The 13,138-nt window shown below is 46.5% G+C and overlaps 1 protein-coding gene across 1 annotated transcript in view; it reads left to right on the plus strand.

Moving 5' to 3' along the window:
• The first annotated feature begins 679 nt into the window (after positions 1-679).
• Hacd3 (3-hydroxyacyl-CoA dehydratase 3) overlaps positions 680-13,138 on the plus strand; it is a 38,310-nt gene continuing 25,851 nt past the window's right edge. Inside the window, exon 1 of the mRNA XM_075965505.1 lies at positions 680-1,137. Within this exon, the coding sequence (XP_075821620.1) occupies positions 1,051-1,137 (87 nt within the window). The 5' untranslated portion in view covers positions 680-1,050. The remainder of the gene's footprint in view (positions 1,138-13,138) is intronic.

The raw sequence follows: 13,138 nt of genomic DNA on the forward strand, positions 1-13,138 counted from the left end.
CTTCCCTCCCTCCTTCCTCCCCCCCTTTCAGATAATTCTTTTTCCCCCCCTTTTTTTCGAGACAGGGTTTCTCTATAGCTTTGGAGCCTGTCCTGAAACTAGCTTTTGTATACCAGGCTGGCCTCGAACTCACAGAGCTCCGTTTGCTTCTGCTTCCCAAGTATTGTGGGACCACCACGCTTAGTCCCAGGCTTCCTGTTTAAGAAAGCCTTCACTGCTCAACAAACAGACTAGCCATTCGTTATAAACTATTTACATTACCTAGTAAATAAAAAAAAAATCAACTCCTTAGCCTCGCTAGCCACGTTCTGAGCGTTCAACACCATCCTGTGACTAGTGGCCAACTACTTAAGAGCACAAAGTGCAGCTCCTCAATCATTGCTGAAAGGTGTTTTTTTTTATTAGCCGACCTAGGGGTCTGTTCTGTCTACCTGTGGCTTTGAAGCCCAGAGAGGGATTGCACTTTCATCAAATGCTGAGTTCACATGCAATAACTTTTTTTTTTGTTTGTTTGTTTTTTTTGTTTTTCGAGACAGGGTTTCTCTGTGGCTTTGGAGCCTGTCCTGGAACTAGCTCTGCAGACCAGGCTGGTCTCGAACTCACAGAGATCCGCCTGCCTCTGCCCTGCATACAGCCTCTTCCACGCCGCTCCGCCTTGAAGATTAGAGCCACTCGCTTTCACATCCTATTGCAAGGATCCTCCCGAAGCCAGGAAGGAAGCCTCAGATCCTCCCGAAGCACAGCCAGGAAGCCTCAGATCCCAAGGCCGCAGCGCCCGCCGCTGATCTGATCACGTGGTGCCGTCCCTCGCACCCCGCCCCCTCCCCCCACCGTCGCCGTCCCGCCCCCACCCGGGCCCCCGCCCCGCTTGCACCGCCCCCCCGTCCTCACTGCGCAAGCGCAGGTCGCGAGCGTGGGGCACCTCGAGACAGTTGCGGGCTGCGGAGCGTGGAGGTTGGCGGCCTGCGTTCGGCCAGCTCCAGCGGCTCACAGGCTGAAGTAACGAGGCGCAGCAAGCCGAACCTCCCCGCTCCTCCTACAGCGTGGGCCATGGAGACTCAGGTGCTGACGCCGCACGTCTACTGGGCTCAGCGCCACCGTGAGCTGTATCTGCGCGTGGAGCTGAGTGACGTGCAGGTAAAGGCCAGGCTGCGGGCTGCGCGCGGGATCGCGGCCCCGGGTACCCGCCGCCCTCCTTGCTTGTAAGCGCTCCTGCATTGCGCCAGTGGAAGCCACGAGTGGGGTGCCCGGCCTCCTCCCAGGGCTGCAGGTGCCGTCGGGGGTCTCGCGCGTGGCCTCGGGCTTCTCCTTTGTTCCTGGCAGGCGCCCTGGGGAGCCGTATCCCGGTCCTGGAGGCACGGCCGCTGGCTCGCGGGTTGCCTGAGGTCCTCAGAGACGCGGGATGAGCTCTGTGGGTGTGAGGTGCGGTGTGACAGTGGCCTCCTGGGCCATGACTGGACTCTGAGATCCAGCCAGGGCGGCCCACTGACGTTCTCAAGGCCCGCTGCTGAGCTGGGGGTGGGGGGACAACCCCTCAACCGTTCAGTGGTGGAAATCTACATTCCCCCCCTCCAAGGAAATAATTTCCATCCTCTCTCTAAGGCTGTGAGCTCAGCTTTGCATAAAGAAATTATCTTGTTACATTAAGCACAATTTTCATCTCATTTGCCTGCTAATGTGAGCATATCAAATCCCTGGGAACTTCCGTGTCTCTAGCGAGACCATTGAGTATTCTGGTCATGGTGGAGCTAGTGGTTTTGGTCTGGAATGTTCTTTCTACAGCCATCCTTACTCCCTAGTCTCCTTGACATCCAGGGTAGTCGAACGACCTTCTTTCTACTTTTGTTTCTTGCTCATAATCTGACACTTTTCTGTATTCATCAATTCAGCTGGCATATTTCCTTTGGGGGTCTAGGTACTGGGTGTCCAGTTGAGTCTAATCTTTGCTTCTGGAATGTAAATTGTTTCCCCTTGTGAACGATGAAGATAATTCTGGCAGAATGTCTTTGAGTAAGCAGTGACATTGCATGGAGTGCCGTTTAAAGTGTTAAGCTAACCTGAACTATGCTTTTCTAGAATAGGATGAATACTTCTCTTTGTTTTCTTTCTCTTACAGGATTCTTTGCTAAAATAGGGGGGGAAAAACCATTTAAATTTTTATATCTTGGAGGCAGTCTTCCTACATAGCTCTGTCTGGTGTGGAACTTATGTAGACCAGGCTGGTCTTGAACTCAGGGATCCACCACCCTCTGCCTCCTGAGTGCTGCGATTAAAGGCGTGCACCACTATGTTCAGGGGTACACGTTTGAAATATGTTAACAGGGAGAGTCGTGAGTTTGGAGGAAAAGGTGGAATTTTCTTTTGGAGAGCAAAAATCTTTTTAAAGAAATTTTTGGAAGAAGTCTCTCACCCCACATGGAGGTTTTATCTTTCTGGGGTTCACATCTGCTATTCTGAGGCATTTTAAAGCAACATGTCAGTACTGTGTGTAAGATACTACAGGTTTATAGAGGAGAGTCAGACAAGCTCCCCTTTCCCAGGGCATTCTGACTATAAGGAAGCATATTACACAAAACCATAAAGGTCTGTTCATGAATATGTCTGTTGATAATGTTGGGGTTTGGTGTTGAAACAGGTCCCTGGCATTAAAGGAATTCTTTGCCTCTCTTTCATTGGACTGGAGGTGACTTCCAGAAATGGCATGACTTGCTGTCTACTTGGTACTGGGAGAACTTTCCAGAGTGCTCACCTGTAGCTAAAGCCAAGTTCATTGTAACTACTCTCTTCACAGCCGGGGGTGATAGCATCTATTAAGAGGGATTGGAGCCTTGGTGCTTGGGAATGCAAATGGAAGAGGGAGCTCGCTGTAGCTTAGAGGCTGTGGGTAAACCGGCGGGTCTGAAACAAAAGATGAGGAGAGGCCTACCTGAGAATTCAACCGTGGCCGAGAGAGGAGGGTGTCTGGTATTTTTTGGTGGGCACAGACCAGATGTTTGTGCTTCTACAGAATTCTGCATTAGGTTTTGTTTCACTTTGCTGAGGTTTCAGAGTACTCTTTTCAGAAGTTGTTATTCCGTGAGATAGTAATGTTCAGCTGGTCTGGCTGTGAACTTAGTGACTGTCAAGAGCTGCCTGTTTGTTTTCTTGATTAATCTCCTCAAGTTGTGTTGAAATGAGCTTTAGCTCAGGCTTTGACTCGAGATGAAGCAATTCATTTGCTCAGTGCAAACCATTTAAGGACACCCACTCTTGTTGGTCCTTAAGGAAAGGTTCTGGGCTCTGGGGCAGCTCTAATACCTCTTTGCCTCTGATAGCATGTCCTCCAGTTGATGAGTGGGTTTCAAAGCGTTGGGGATGATCCGTTCTGCCCCCACCCCCAGGACGTTGGACACAGTCCAGTTGTCACATCAGTCTTCGGGTTGCAGGGTCAGTGACTGATGAGAAGCCACTGGTTTTGTGTACAGGAATTGTGTGCAGAAACAGCTTCACAGTGGCATTGTGCAAAGGGGCAGCGGGGGAGTGGTGGCTTCTGTTGAAGGGCAGCATCAATGGACAGGTCTGCCTCAGCCACCACAGTTGTTCAAGCCTGTGCTCATTTATCATTTAGCAAGATTTCAGTTGTTTTGGACAATGCACAGCTCTGCTTGAAAGATACCTTTTTTTGTCAGTGTCTGGTAGAGAAGTCATCGAAAGTGTGAACTTGGGCCCCCTTTCTTCCATTTACTAGCTGGTGACCATAAATAATATGAGCCTCATTCTCTTCATTTGCATGAATGTGAATAATAATATCTAATTCACAGGGAGGGCCCTTTTGATGTTTGAACTGGTGTTAATAGTGATTTGTGAGCCTGGCGGTGGTGGTGTACACATTTAATCTGAGCTTGCGGGAGGCAGAGGCAGGCGGATCTCTGTGAGTTCGAGGTCAGCCTGGTCTACAAAGCTAGTTCCAGGACAACTAGAGCTGTTACACAGAAAAACCCTTTCTTCAAAAACAAAAAACCAAAACAAAACAACAACAAAAAAGGTGATTTGTAAATTCTAGTGTGCCACCCAGGCAGGTGGAGGTATAGGGCTGTGTGACGCTGAGTCTTAGATGAGAGACAGTGAAGCAGAATGTCACCGTTAGCAGACCTGTCTACATATCATACGGTCAAGATGGCTTTTCTGAATAAACTTCAGAAAATTGGATTAGGAGAACTATTAATCCAAATGGCAGAAAGATAGGATTCCTGTCTGTGTCATTCCCAAGAATCATCTTCAAGTGGGTTAGTGAACTGCATGCATGAAGTGAAGCTGCTGAAGAGAGCCGAGGAGACTGTGGTGTTAGACACGGAAGAGTATCCTAAGAAACCAAAGCCTAAACCCTAAAGGAAAAGCTTGGTGAGTAAGCTTGTCCACATAGCAAGTTCCAGGTTAGCCAGGGCTATATAGTGAGACCCGGTCTCAAATTAAGGGGAAAAATTGTGTGTGTGTGTGTGTGTGTGTAAGTTTGAGACACAGTGCATGTGTGGAGATCAGAGGACAACTTGCATGGTCAGCTCTCTCCTTCCGCATTGGGTCCAGGGACTAGAACTTGACCGAAAGCTTCCTTGCTCACTGAGATATTCTGGCCCAAATGAGACTTTTGTTACTGTTGTTGTTTTTCCGGTCCTCAGTGAGGCAATTTTTTTTTTTCGAGACAGGGTTTCTCTATGGCTTTGGAGCCTGTCCTGGAACTAGCTCTGTAGACCAGGCTGGTCTCGAACTCACAGAGATCCACCTGCCTCTGCCTCCTGAGTGCTGGGATTAAAGGCGTGCGCCACCATCGCCCGGCTCAGTGAGGCATTTTTAATACAGTTAGTATGAGTATTCATTGGTAATTTTTTTTCTTTTGAAAATCAGTTTGGTAGTGTCTGGTTGAGTTGAAGATATGCTTAACTAATTACGACTGCATTAGTGTCTGCTTTATTTCCTTTTAAGCCATAAATAGAGCAGGACGTCAGCGGATACTAGTTATGGATGGCAATGTTTGTTATAGTTTTCAGTGTTTGGTTAATTGCTTGAAATATTTCACAATAAAATTTAGAAACTCTACATTGTTCATAATCACAAAACAAAAATACTCATAAAGTGGTAAACTCGGTCCATTGAATTGATTCAGGTATAAGGCCATGTACCTAGGTACTTGATGAAATATGAAGTGGCATTTTCAGGTTGCTGTGGGTGCACAGGGGATAGCTTGCTGAGTAAAAGCCTTGTCTAGATGAGTGCCATGGAGAAAATACAGTGCTGAAGTGGTAGGGGCGGTTTTAAATTAAGCAGTCAAGAAAGGCTTTATGGGGAAATGATGTTTGAACCAAGAGAAACTGGAAGGATAAAGAGTTATGCAGGAGGCATGGAGTAGGATTGGCGTTGTAGCTCAGAGGAAGAATGTGTTCTTTGAATCCATGGGATTGATCCTCCGTGTCACACACAAAAATAGACAAAGAGGCACAACTGGGTTGGAGGGGGGCGGAAAGAAAAGAAACCCAGAGATACAACATTCTGACTAGTACCCAGACTTAAACACAGGCCTGGGACTTGGAGGGCTCTAGGGGAACAGAAAGGACATTAGTATGTGTGGGGTGTTGTAAGGAAAAGAGGGAGAGGGGGAGGGTTTAAAGATGTAGGTCATGTAAAGTCTTGTTACCATGGCAAGGAGCTTGGCTCTCATTTAACTATTGAGGAGTTCTGAGCAGAAAGATGACTCCTTAGGATCTGTGTTTTAAAAATTGCTCAGGGGCTTGCTGGTACAGCTCAGTGGTAGAGTACTTGACAGCCTGTGGCAGGGGCCTGTGTTTGCATCCCAGCACCTTGTATGTGTGTGTGTGTGTGGGGGTGGCTCTCTGCATCTGCTCTGTGGCTTTTAATGGAGCATTATGATGTGAAATTAAAAGGACACCCCCTTTCTTTTAGACAGGGCGATCTTAGGCTGGCTCTGTAGCTGAGGATAACCTTGAACTTCTTTGCCTCCTGCCTCTACCTCTGGGTAGAAGGATTACAGAGCTGGCTTTGGAAGATCCTTTTTTTTCCTTTTGAAGGTTTATTTTTACTTTCTGTGTATGGATTTTTTGTCTGCATGTATGCTTGTGCACTGTGTGCATGCAGTGTCTATGGAAGCTATGGAGGCATCAGCTCTCTTGAGACGGGAGTTTAGACAGTTTGTGAGCTGCCGTGTGGGTGCTGGGATCAAATACAGGTCTCCGGAAGAGTTGCTAGTGCTCACAACCACTGAGCCGTCTTTCCAGCCCCTGGGAGAGCATTTTAAAAAGGAGGTTATTATAATAGTATGGACGAAAAGTAAGGTGGCTCATCTAGAGACGACCGTGGAGCTGGAGACTGTGAACAAAGTGAGATATGTGGAGAGAAATACATCATCAATCAGACATGGGGAGGGAGAGAAAGGAAAGAACCAGCATCTAGCCATAATGATTTTGATGTAAGCCCAGAGTAGCCAATGGTGTTTTACTGAAATGGCTAAGACTAGAATAATTTTAGAGCCCAAATCAAGAGTCCCTTTTTGTACATAAACAATTTCCACATATAAAGAGTTTTGAAAAAAGAGTCAGTAGAGTTCAGTACAGTATTTTGTTTTGAAAATTAGAAATTCATGATACCTTAGACTTAACTGGTTGCAAAATGCACCATTATTTTATATAGGATGGAAAAGGGATGCTGTTTAAACTAAGGTACATGCCCCCTCATCCATTGCAGTGTTCTTTTGTGTTGTTTTAATTGTTGAAATCTCAGATCTTACTAAAGGTGTCTGTCATTGTCTAGTTAGAGGCTACCAGAAACACACTTGTAACCAAACAGGTGGGGTTTCAGTGAACATCCCTCTGGGAAAACCTGATGTCTTGTAAGAGTTTTGTAGTGTTTGTGTGTTTTTTGAGACAGTTTCTCTGTGTAGCCCTGGCTGTCCTGGAACCTACTCTGAAGACTAGGATGGCCTCAAAATCAGAGATCCACCTGCTTCTGCCTCCCAGGTGCTGGGATTAAAGGCGTGCACCACAATGACCCAGATATTTTTTTTTTTAAAGAAGCCATGCAAGGACTGGCAATGCCATGCAGTGGCAAAGTGCCTGGCCAGCACGTGCAAGGCCCTGGGTTCCATTCCTGGCGCTGAAAAAAAAAATGATCCTTGTGAAAATGTGGGATTATTACATGGAGAGAAAAGTTATTGGGAAATCCTTCCATGGAAAGCAGTAGCTGGTACATTCAAGACTCCCTCTCAAGACATGGAATAAAGATGGAGAGAAGTCTGATCTAAGTCATTGTGGGTCTTCATGTCTGGATTCCACCTGCACGGGTCCTTGTCTCTGAGACTTCCTGCAGAACTGCTTCCTGGTTGCGGCTTCAGGCCTGCCGCATTAACTCTGCTGCACAGGTTCTCATCACACACAGGCAAAGCTAAATATCCATGATGAGAATGAGAAGGGCAACCCACAGTGTAGAAAGTTCACCAACTCTGCACTTGTGTCAGAGGTTAAGAAAGTGGGTGCGTTGCTTTACTTTGACTTCCTTGAGCAATTACCGAGGCTTGGGGGTATAGAGCAAAACATGACCAGGTTCCTGCTGTGAAGCAGCGCAAGTCCAGAGGATCAGAAAAACTAACAAACAATAACTCAGAACAGTGTTGAAAGTACTGTAACAAAGGTGAGTTCAGGAAAGAAGCTGTTGGAGGTGAGGGGAAGAAAGGCATTACAACTGACATCCTGCAGGCATGGACACTTAGATGCTTTAAGAGGAGAAAGAAGCCAGTGACGCCTTCAATCCCAGCACCCAGGAGGAGAGGTAAGCGGATCTCTGTGAGTTGGAGGCCAGCCTGGTCTATGGAGCGAGTTCTATGACAGCCAGGATTATTACACAGAGAAACCCTGTCTTGAAAAACCAAAAGAGGAGGAAGAAAGCGGTGTGGTTGCAAGTGCTTGCTAATGTCAGCACCTTGTATGTGTTTTTCCAAGCTCAGTATAGTAAGTGGGGTTTTTGTTCAACTTCCCTCCTCTGTTATTGTGTGTGTGTGTGTGTGTGTGTGTGTGTGTGCGCGCGCACACACAAGACACATGTTTAGAGGTCTGGTGATAACCCAAGGAGTTGGTTCTCTCCTTCTACCATGTGGGCTTTGGGGATGAAACTCAGGTCTTGGCTATAAATATTCTTACCCATAGAGTCATTTCGCTGGCCTATGAGAAATCTACTTTTTTAATTTTTTTTTCCGAGACAGGGTTTCTCTATGTAGCCTTGGCTGTCCTGGAACTCAGCTCTGTAGACCAGGCTAGTCTCATACTCACTGAGATCAGCCTGCCTCTGTTTCCTGAGTGCTGGGATTAAAGGCGTGCACCACCACCACCTGGCTAAGTAGTCTTATTATTTTAAAAATTACACTGGTTGGGCTGGAGAGATGGCTCAGAGGTTAAGAGCATTGCCTGCTCTTCCAACGGTCCTGAGTTCAATTCCCAGCAACCACATGGTGGCTCACAACCATCTGTAATGAGGTTTGGTGCCCTCTTCTGGCCTGCAGGCAACACACAGACAGAACATCGTATACATAATAAATAAATATTAAAAAAAAATTACACTGGTTGAAGGGTTGTGAATCTGAAGATGCAAGAGAGAGGCAAATAAAAATGATCAAAGTAGGATATGAACCAAAATCTAACTGACTTCAAGGTCATCTTTTGCTCCTTTCTCCAGCCATATGCTTTTCATAAGCAAGGGCTTATTCATTTTTTAGTAAAAGGCTGGCTTGTGCAAATTGGCCTTTCTATTAAAAACAAAAGCATCAAATAAAAATATCAAAAACTCTCTGGGGCTAGCCTGGTCTACACAACGAGTTATAGGCCACTCAGTGTCAATGGTGAGACCCTGTTTAGAAAGAGGGTGTGTGTGTGGGGGATGAACAACAAAAATTTAAGGAGTCAGGAAATAAGTAGGTGTGAAATTGGGAACTCAGATAAAGCTTTTGCCCTGAGTCTGTTTGTTTGGTTAAGTGAACTTGAACATCAATCAGTGTTGGCAGCCCAACAAGGTGCAGGGAATTAGAAGTTAAGGTCAGAGTTTAAAATCTCCCCAGGCATGGCATGGAATGTCTCCCCTATAAACTGTCCTTTAGATCAAAACTCAACCTCTGTCAAGGGTGGAAGTCTGGAAGTCTTTCCCAACCCTTAGGTCAGGCTAACTAGAAGTAAACTCACTTCACCTTCTGTTGTGTGAGGCCACTTGTTTGTTCCTGGCTGCTCAGCCCCGAAATAATCACACAGAAACCATTATATTTGCAATACTGTTTGGCTAATAACTTAAGCATATTTCTGGCTGACTCATATCTTAAATTAACCCATCTCCGTTAATCTGTGTATTGCCATGAAGCTGTTGGACTCTAGCGTCCAAACACCGAGAAGGAGTCGCCCCCAGATACCATCTCACACACCACAGCCGATGCAAAAGCATGAGGATTTTATTAATTCTGTCATGACAGGGTCCCCCAGCATTCAGGAAGCTGAGGGACCCCGAATAGCTGGTACAGTCTACTTTTAAAGGGGCCACAGAAGCAAGGGAGGTTGTTCTTTTACTATTCTGATTGGCTTATTCAAAAGGGCTATTACCAATAATTGACTGGAGAGCTGTTGCCAGATCAGATGAGGTAAGAGGTCATTTTGACCCCGTTTCCCAGGGGACCGAACCAAAGCATACGTATATGGGTAATTGTTCAGAAACTGAGTACGTGCGAGTGTAGCTGTTAGGTCCTTGGTTCCCAGGGGAGGAGGGGAAGCACTATGGCACAGAGGCTGAGAGGATTCAGAATTGTCAAAAATGGCTTTAGGATTGTCTTAAAGTCTTACAAAGCTGTGGCTTACCAGGTAAAGTTCCGGCATCTGCCTTCTCCCTGACTCCACATTCTTTCTCCCAGCATTCAGTTTAGTTTTCCTCGCCTAGCTAAGTTCTGCCTTGCTATAGGCCAAAGCAGTTTCCTTATTCATTAACCAATAAAAGCAACACATTTACAGAAGGACTTCCTACATCAATCTTCCTATCCCCAGTTGCTTGAACAGTGAACAAAGTAGAAGTCCTTAGGAGTTAAAAACTGGCTCGTAAAAGGTGATACCGCCCAATATCACACATAAGGAACATCTCATGACTTCATGTTCAAGTAGCCTCAGCAGGGGCCTCCGTCTCCAGTAGGAGTAAGTGCAACAGGGGGTGGTGGTGCACGTCTTTAATCCCAGCACTTGGGAGACAGAGGCAAGTGGATCTCTGTGAGTTTGAGGCCAGCCTGGTCTTCCAAGGACAGTCAGGGCTACATAGACAGACCCTGTCTCAACAAAATCAATCAATCGATTGATGAGTCATGAAGAGCAGCCTTCAGCTCCTCTCTAGTGCAGCTATGCTGGTATCATTTAAAACCTTTAGGCAATTTATTGGCTCATAATGATACATGTTTCAGTGTACCAGGTAGCTATAACAATATTAAAGTTACATTCACCTAGCAACACAGCCTTCTTCCATGTTAAGTTATATCCTCCAAGATTATTACTGTCACAGGGTCTCCCTTCCTCCCACCCTCCCTCAGTTTTGAATTTGTTTCTGGAATAAGCCTTTTTAATTAACTAGTTTGTTTTTCAAGACAGGGTTTCACTGTATAGTCATAGTTCTGGCTATCTATAACTCACTCACTCTATAGACCAACCAGGCTGGCCTTACGCTCGAGATCCACCTGCCTCTGCTTCGTGAGTGCTGGGATTAAAGGTGTGTGCTACCACACCCGGCTATTTTAAATGTATACGGTTTATTGCGTTTTCTCTGTGTGTACGTCTATGCACCACGTGCATGTCTAGTTCTTTTTTTTTTAATATTTATTTATTTATTAAATATACAATATTCTGTCTGCATATATGCCTGCAGGCCAGAAGAGGGCACCAGATCTCATTACAGATGGTTGTGAGCCACCATGTGGTTGCTGGGAATTGAACTCAGGACCTTTGGAAGAGTAGGCAATGCTCTTAACCGCTGAGCCATCTCGCCAGCCCCCCCCCCCTTTTTTTTAAATGCATGACTAGTTCTTGAGGAGGCCAGAAGAGGGCATCAGATCCCTTGGGGCTGGAGTTATAGATGGTTGTGAGTCACCATGTGCGTGCCGGGCATTGAACCAGGGTGCTCTGGAAGAGCAGCTAGTGCTCTAACTTGCTGAGCCATCTCTCCAGCCCTCTATAGGCCTTTCGAAAACTGAAAGATGTCCTTCCGTGACCATCACCTTTGGAGAGGTTGAACTTAACATGCACAGTGTGCTACTGGGCTGGGCCTGCTCTGTTTTGGCTGAGTTAGCACCTGAAACCTCTGGCTCACAAACATGTTTAACCACCTACTTAGCTTGTGGTATGGCCAAGTATGTCAGCCTTGCTTGGACATATCTGTCTGCCTGAGGAGAGAAAACCAGGCCACCCAAGCCTCTTTTGGTCCCCTACCCAATGGAATTAGGGCATGTGGAACATAAGGAAAGACCTATGTTGGAAACTTACCGCTAAGACATCCCAGAACTATGTAGCCTCCATGATAATATTTACATGGAAATCTGTGTGTTGGATTGGGGAGTATATATAGTTCAGTGGTGGAGCACCCACCCCATCATGCACAGGGCTTCAAGTTTGTTCTCCAGCAGTGTGAAAAACCAAATAAATTAAAATGTGCAAAGCGTGCCTGTTTCTCTTACTAATGACCCCCCCACAATATCCCAGAGATGTAGTCCCCCTTTTCTAGTGGTTGACATGAGACTAGAGTCATCCTTGCTATATTTAGTGGAAGAGATTATAGATTTAGTTCAGTTTTCCCTCTGGGATGAATCTTACTTTTCTCTCCTTATCTGTTTTGGAAACACAATACCAGAAGATGAGGGACCCAGTTCCCAACACAGCTCCTAGTGAATTCTTGGGAGTGGGTCTGAAATTAGGATAGAGATTGTTGTCTTGCATAATTCCAACGCGTCAAGGCAGGGTCATCCATCACGTGTCCTCAGCCTTATGGGTCTGTGTACCGAGCAGATGCCCTGGTTTAAGCTGGGATCTTATGCCCCTCTGCTGGACTTGCACCTTCAGATTGGAGACGTAGAGTACTGGGTACTGAGGGTGGCTGGGGAGTGGTCAGGGCACAGGAATGCACTTGGAGAGCTGTGTCTTGGTGCTCTGGTGCATAACTACCTGTAGTTCTGTCTTGGATGAAGGTCTTTAGTTTTCTGTCTGTCCTCCTGTCTCAGAGACTGCCCAGATTCTGGCCCTCTGTGTGAAGTTGATTCACTCAGCTTTCACTCTGCACAGAGCATGTAGGTGTCCATTGACCTGGTCCACCCTCTCTTCCGACTCCTCTCGGTCTTGGAGGCTTCCTTTGATGAGTGAACGAGTACAGAGAGCTGAGAGTCAAGCAGAAAAAGAGATGTATCAGTTACGATACTGGGACCGTACCACCTCTCACGTAGCCAGCCACCGTGAATTGTTGGTAGGAGATGGGCTTTTTTATCCTCAGGCTGCTGAAGGTGCGCATTAAATTAAAGCACTTTCTGGGGATAAACTAGAAATCTGGAAAATTTTGAGCCTGATCCTCCTTTTCAGTTGGAAGTTGAAGGGATGTGGAGCCTGAGGCTGTTGGAACCACAGCAGTGTGCTTCGTGTTTGTAGACGCTGTTGTGAGCTCAGCTTTGTTGTAATTGTTGTCTTTATTTTGGTACTTCCCACTTTGGTGAAGGTGTTCCCAACCACTCTGTTCCCATTGTGTTTGTTCTCAACTCAGATAACCCTTGCCTGCACGTCCATTTTCAGTCTTGTTCTTTGCTTTCTTCTCCCAGAAAGTGACTCACCCATTCCACTGAGTCATCAGGGCTGTAGCTTCAGAGATTTGTCTGTTCCCCCATCCATCTCACATAGCCTCTTGCCTTCCTAACCATCCTTCTAATGGACTGACTCACAGCCTAATCATTTTGCAGAGTTAGAGCAGTTCAGAGTCCTTGGAAGAGGATGTAATCAGCTAGGTGTCCCCATAGACACAGAAACCCGCAGAGATGTGAACAGACTCCCCACTCTTAGTGGCGAGGCACAGGGTAGGAGGTCAGTCTCCAGGAGGAGGAGGGGAGGAAGTT

This window comes from Microtus pennsylvanicus, chromosome 3 (assembly GCF_037038515.1).
Source record: "Microtus pennsylvanicus isolate mMicPen1 chromosome 3, mMicPen1.hap1, whole genome shotgun sequence".
NCBI lineage: Eukaryota > Metazoa > Chordata > Mammalia > Rodentia > Cricetidae > Microtus > Microtus pennsylvanicus.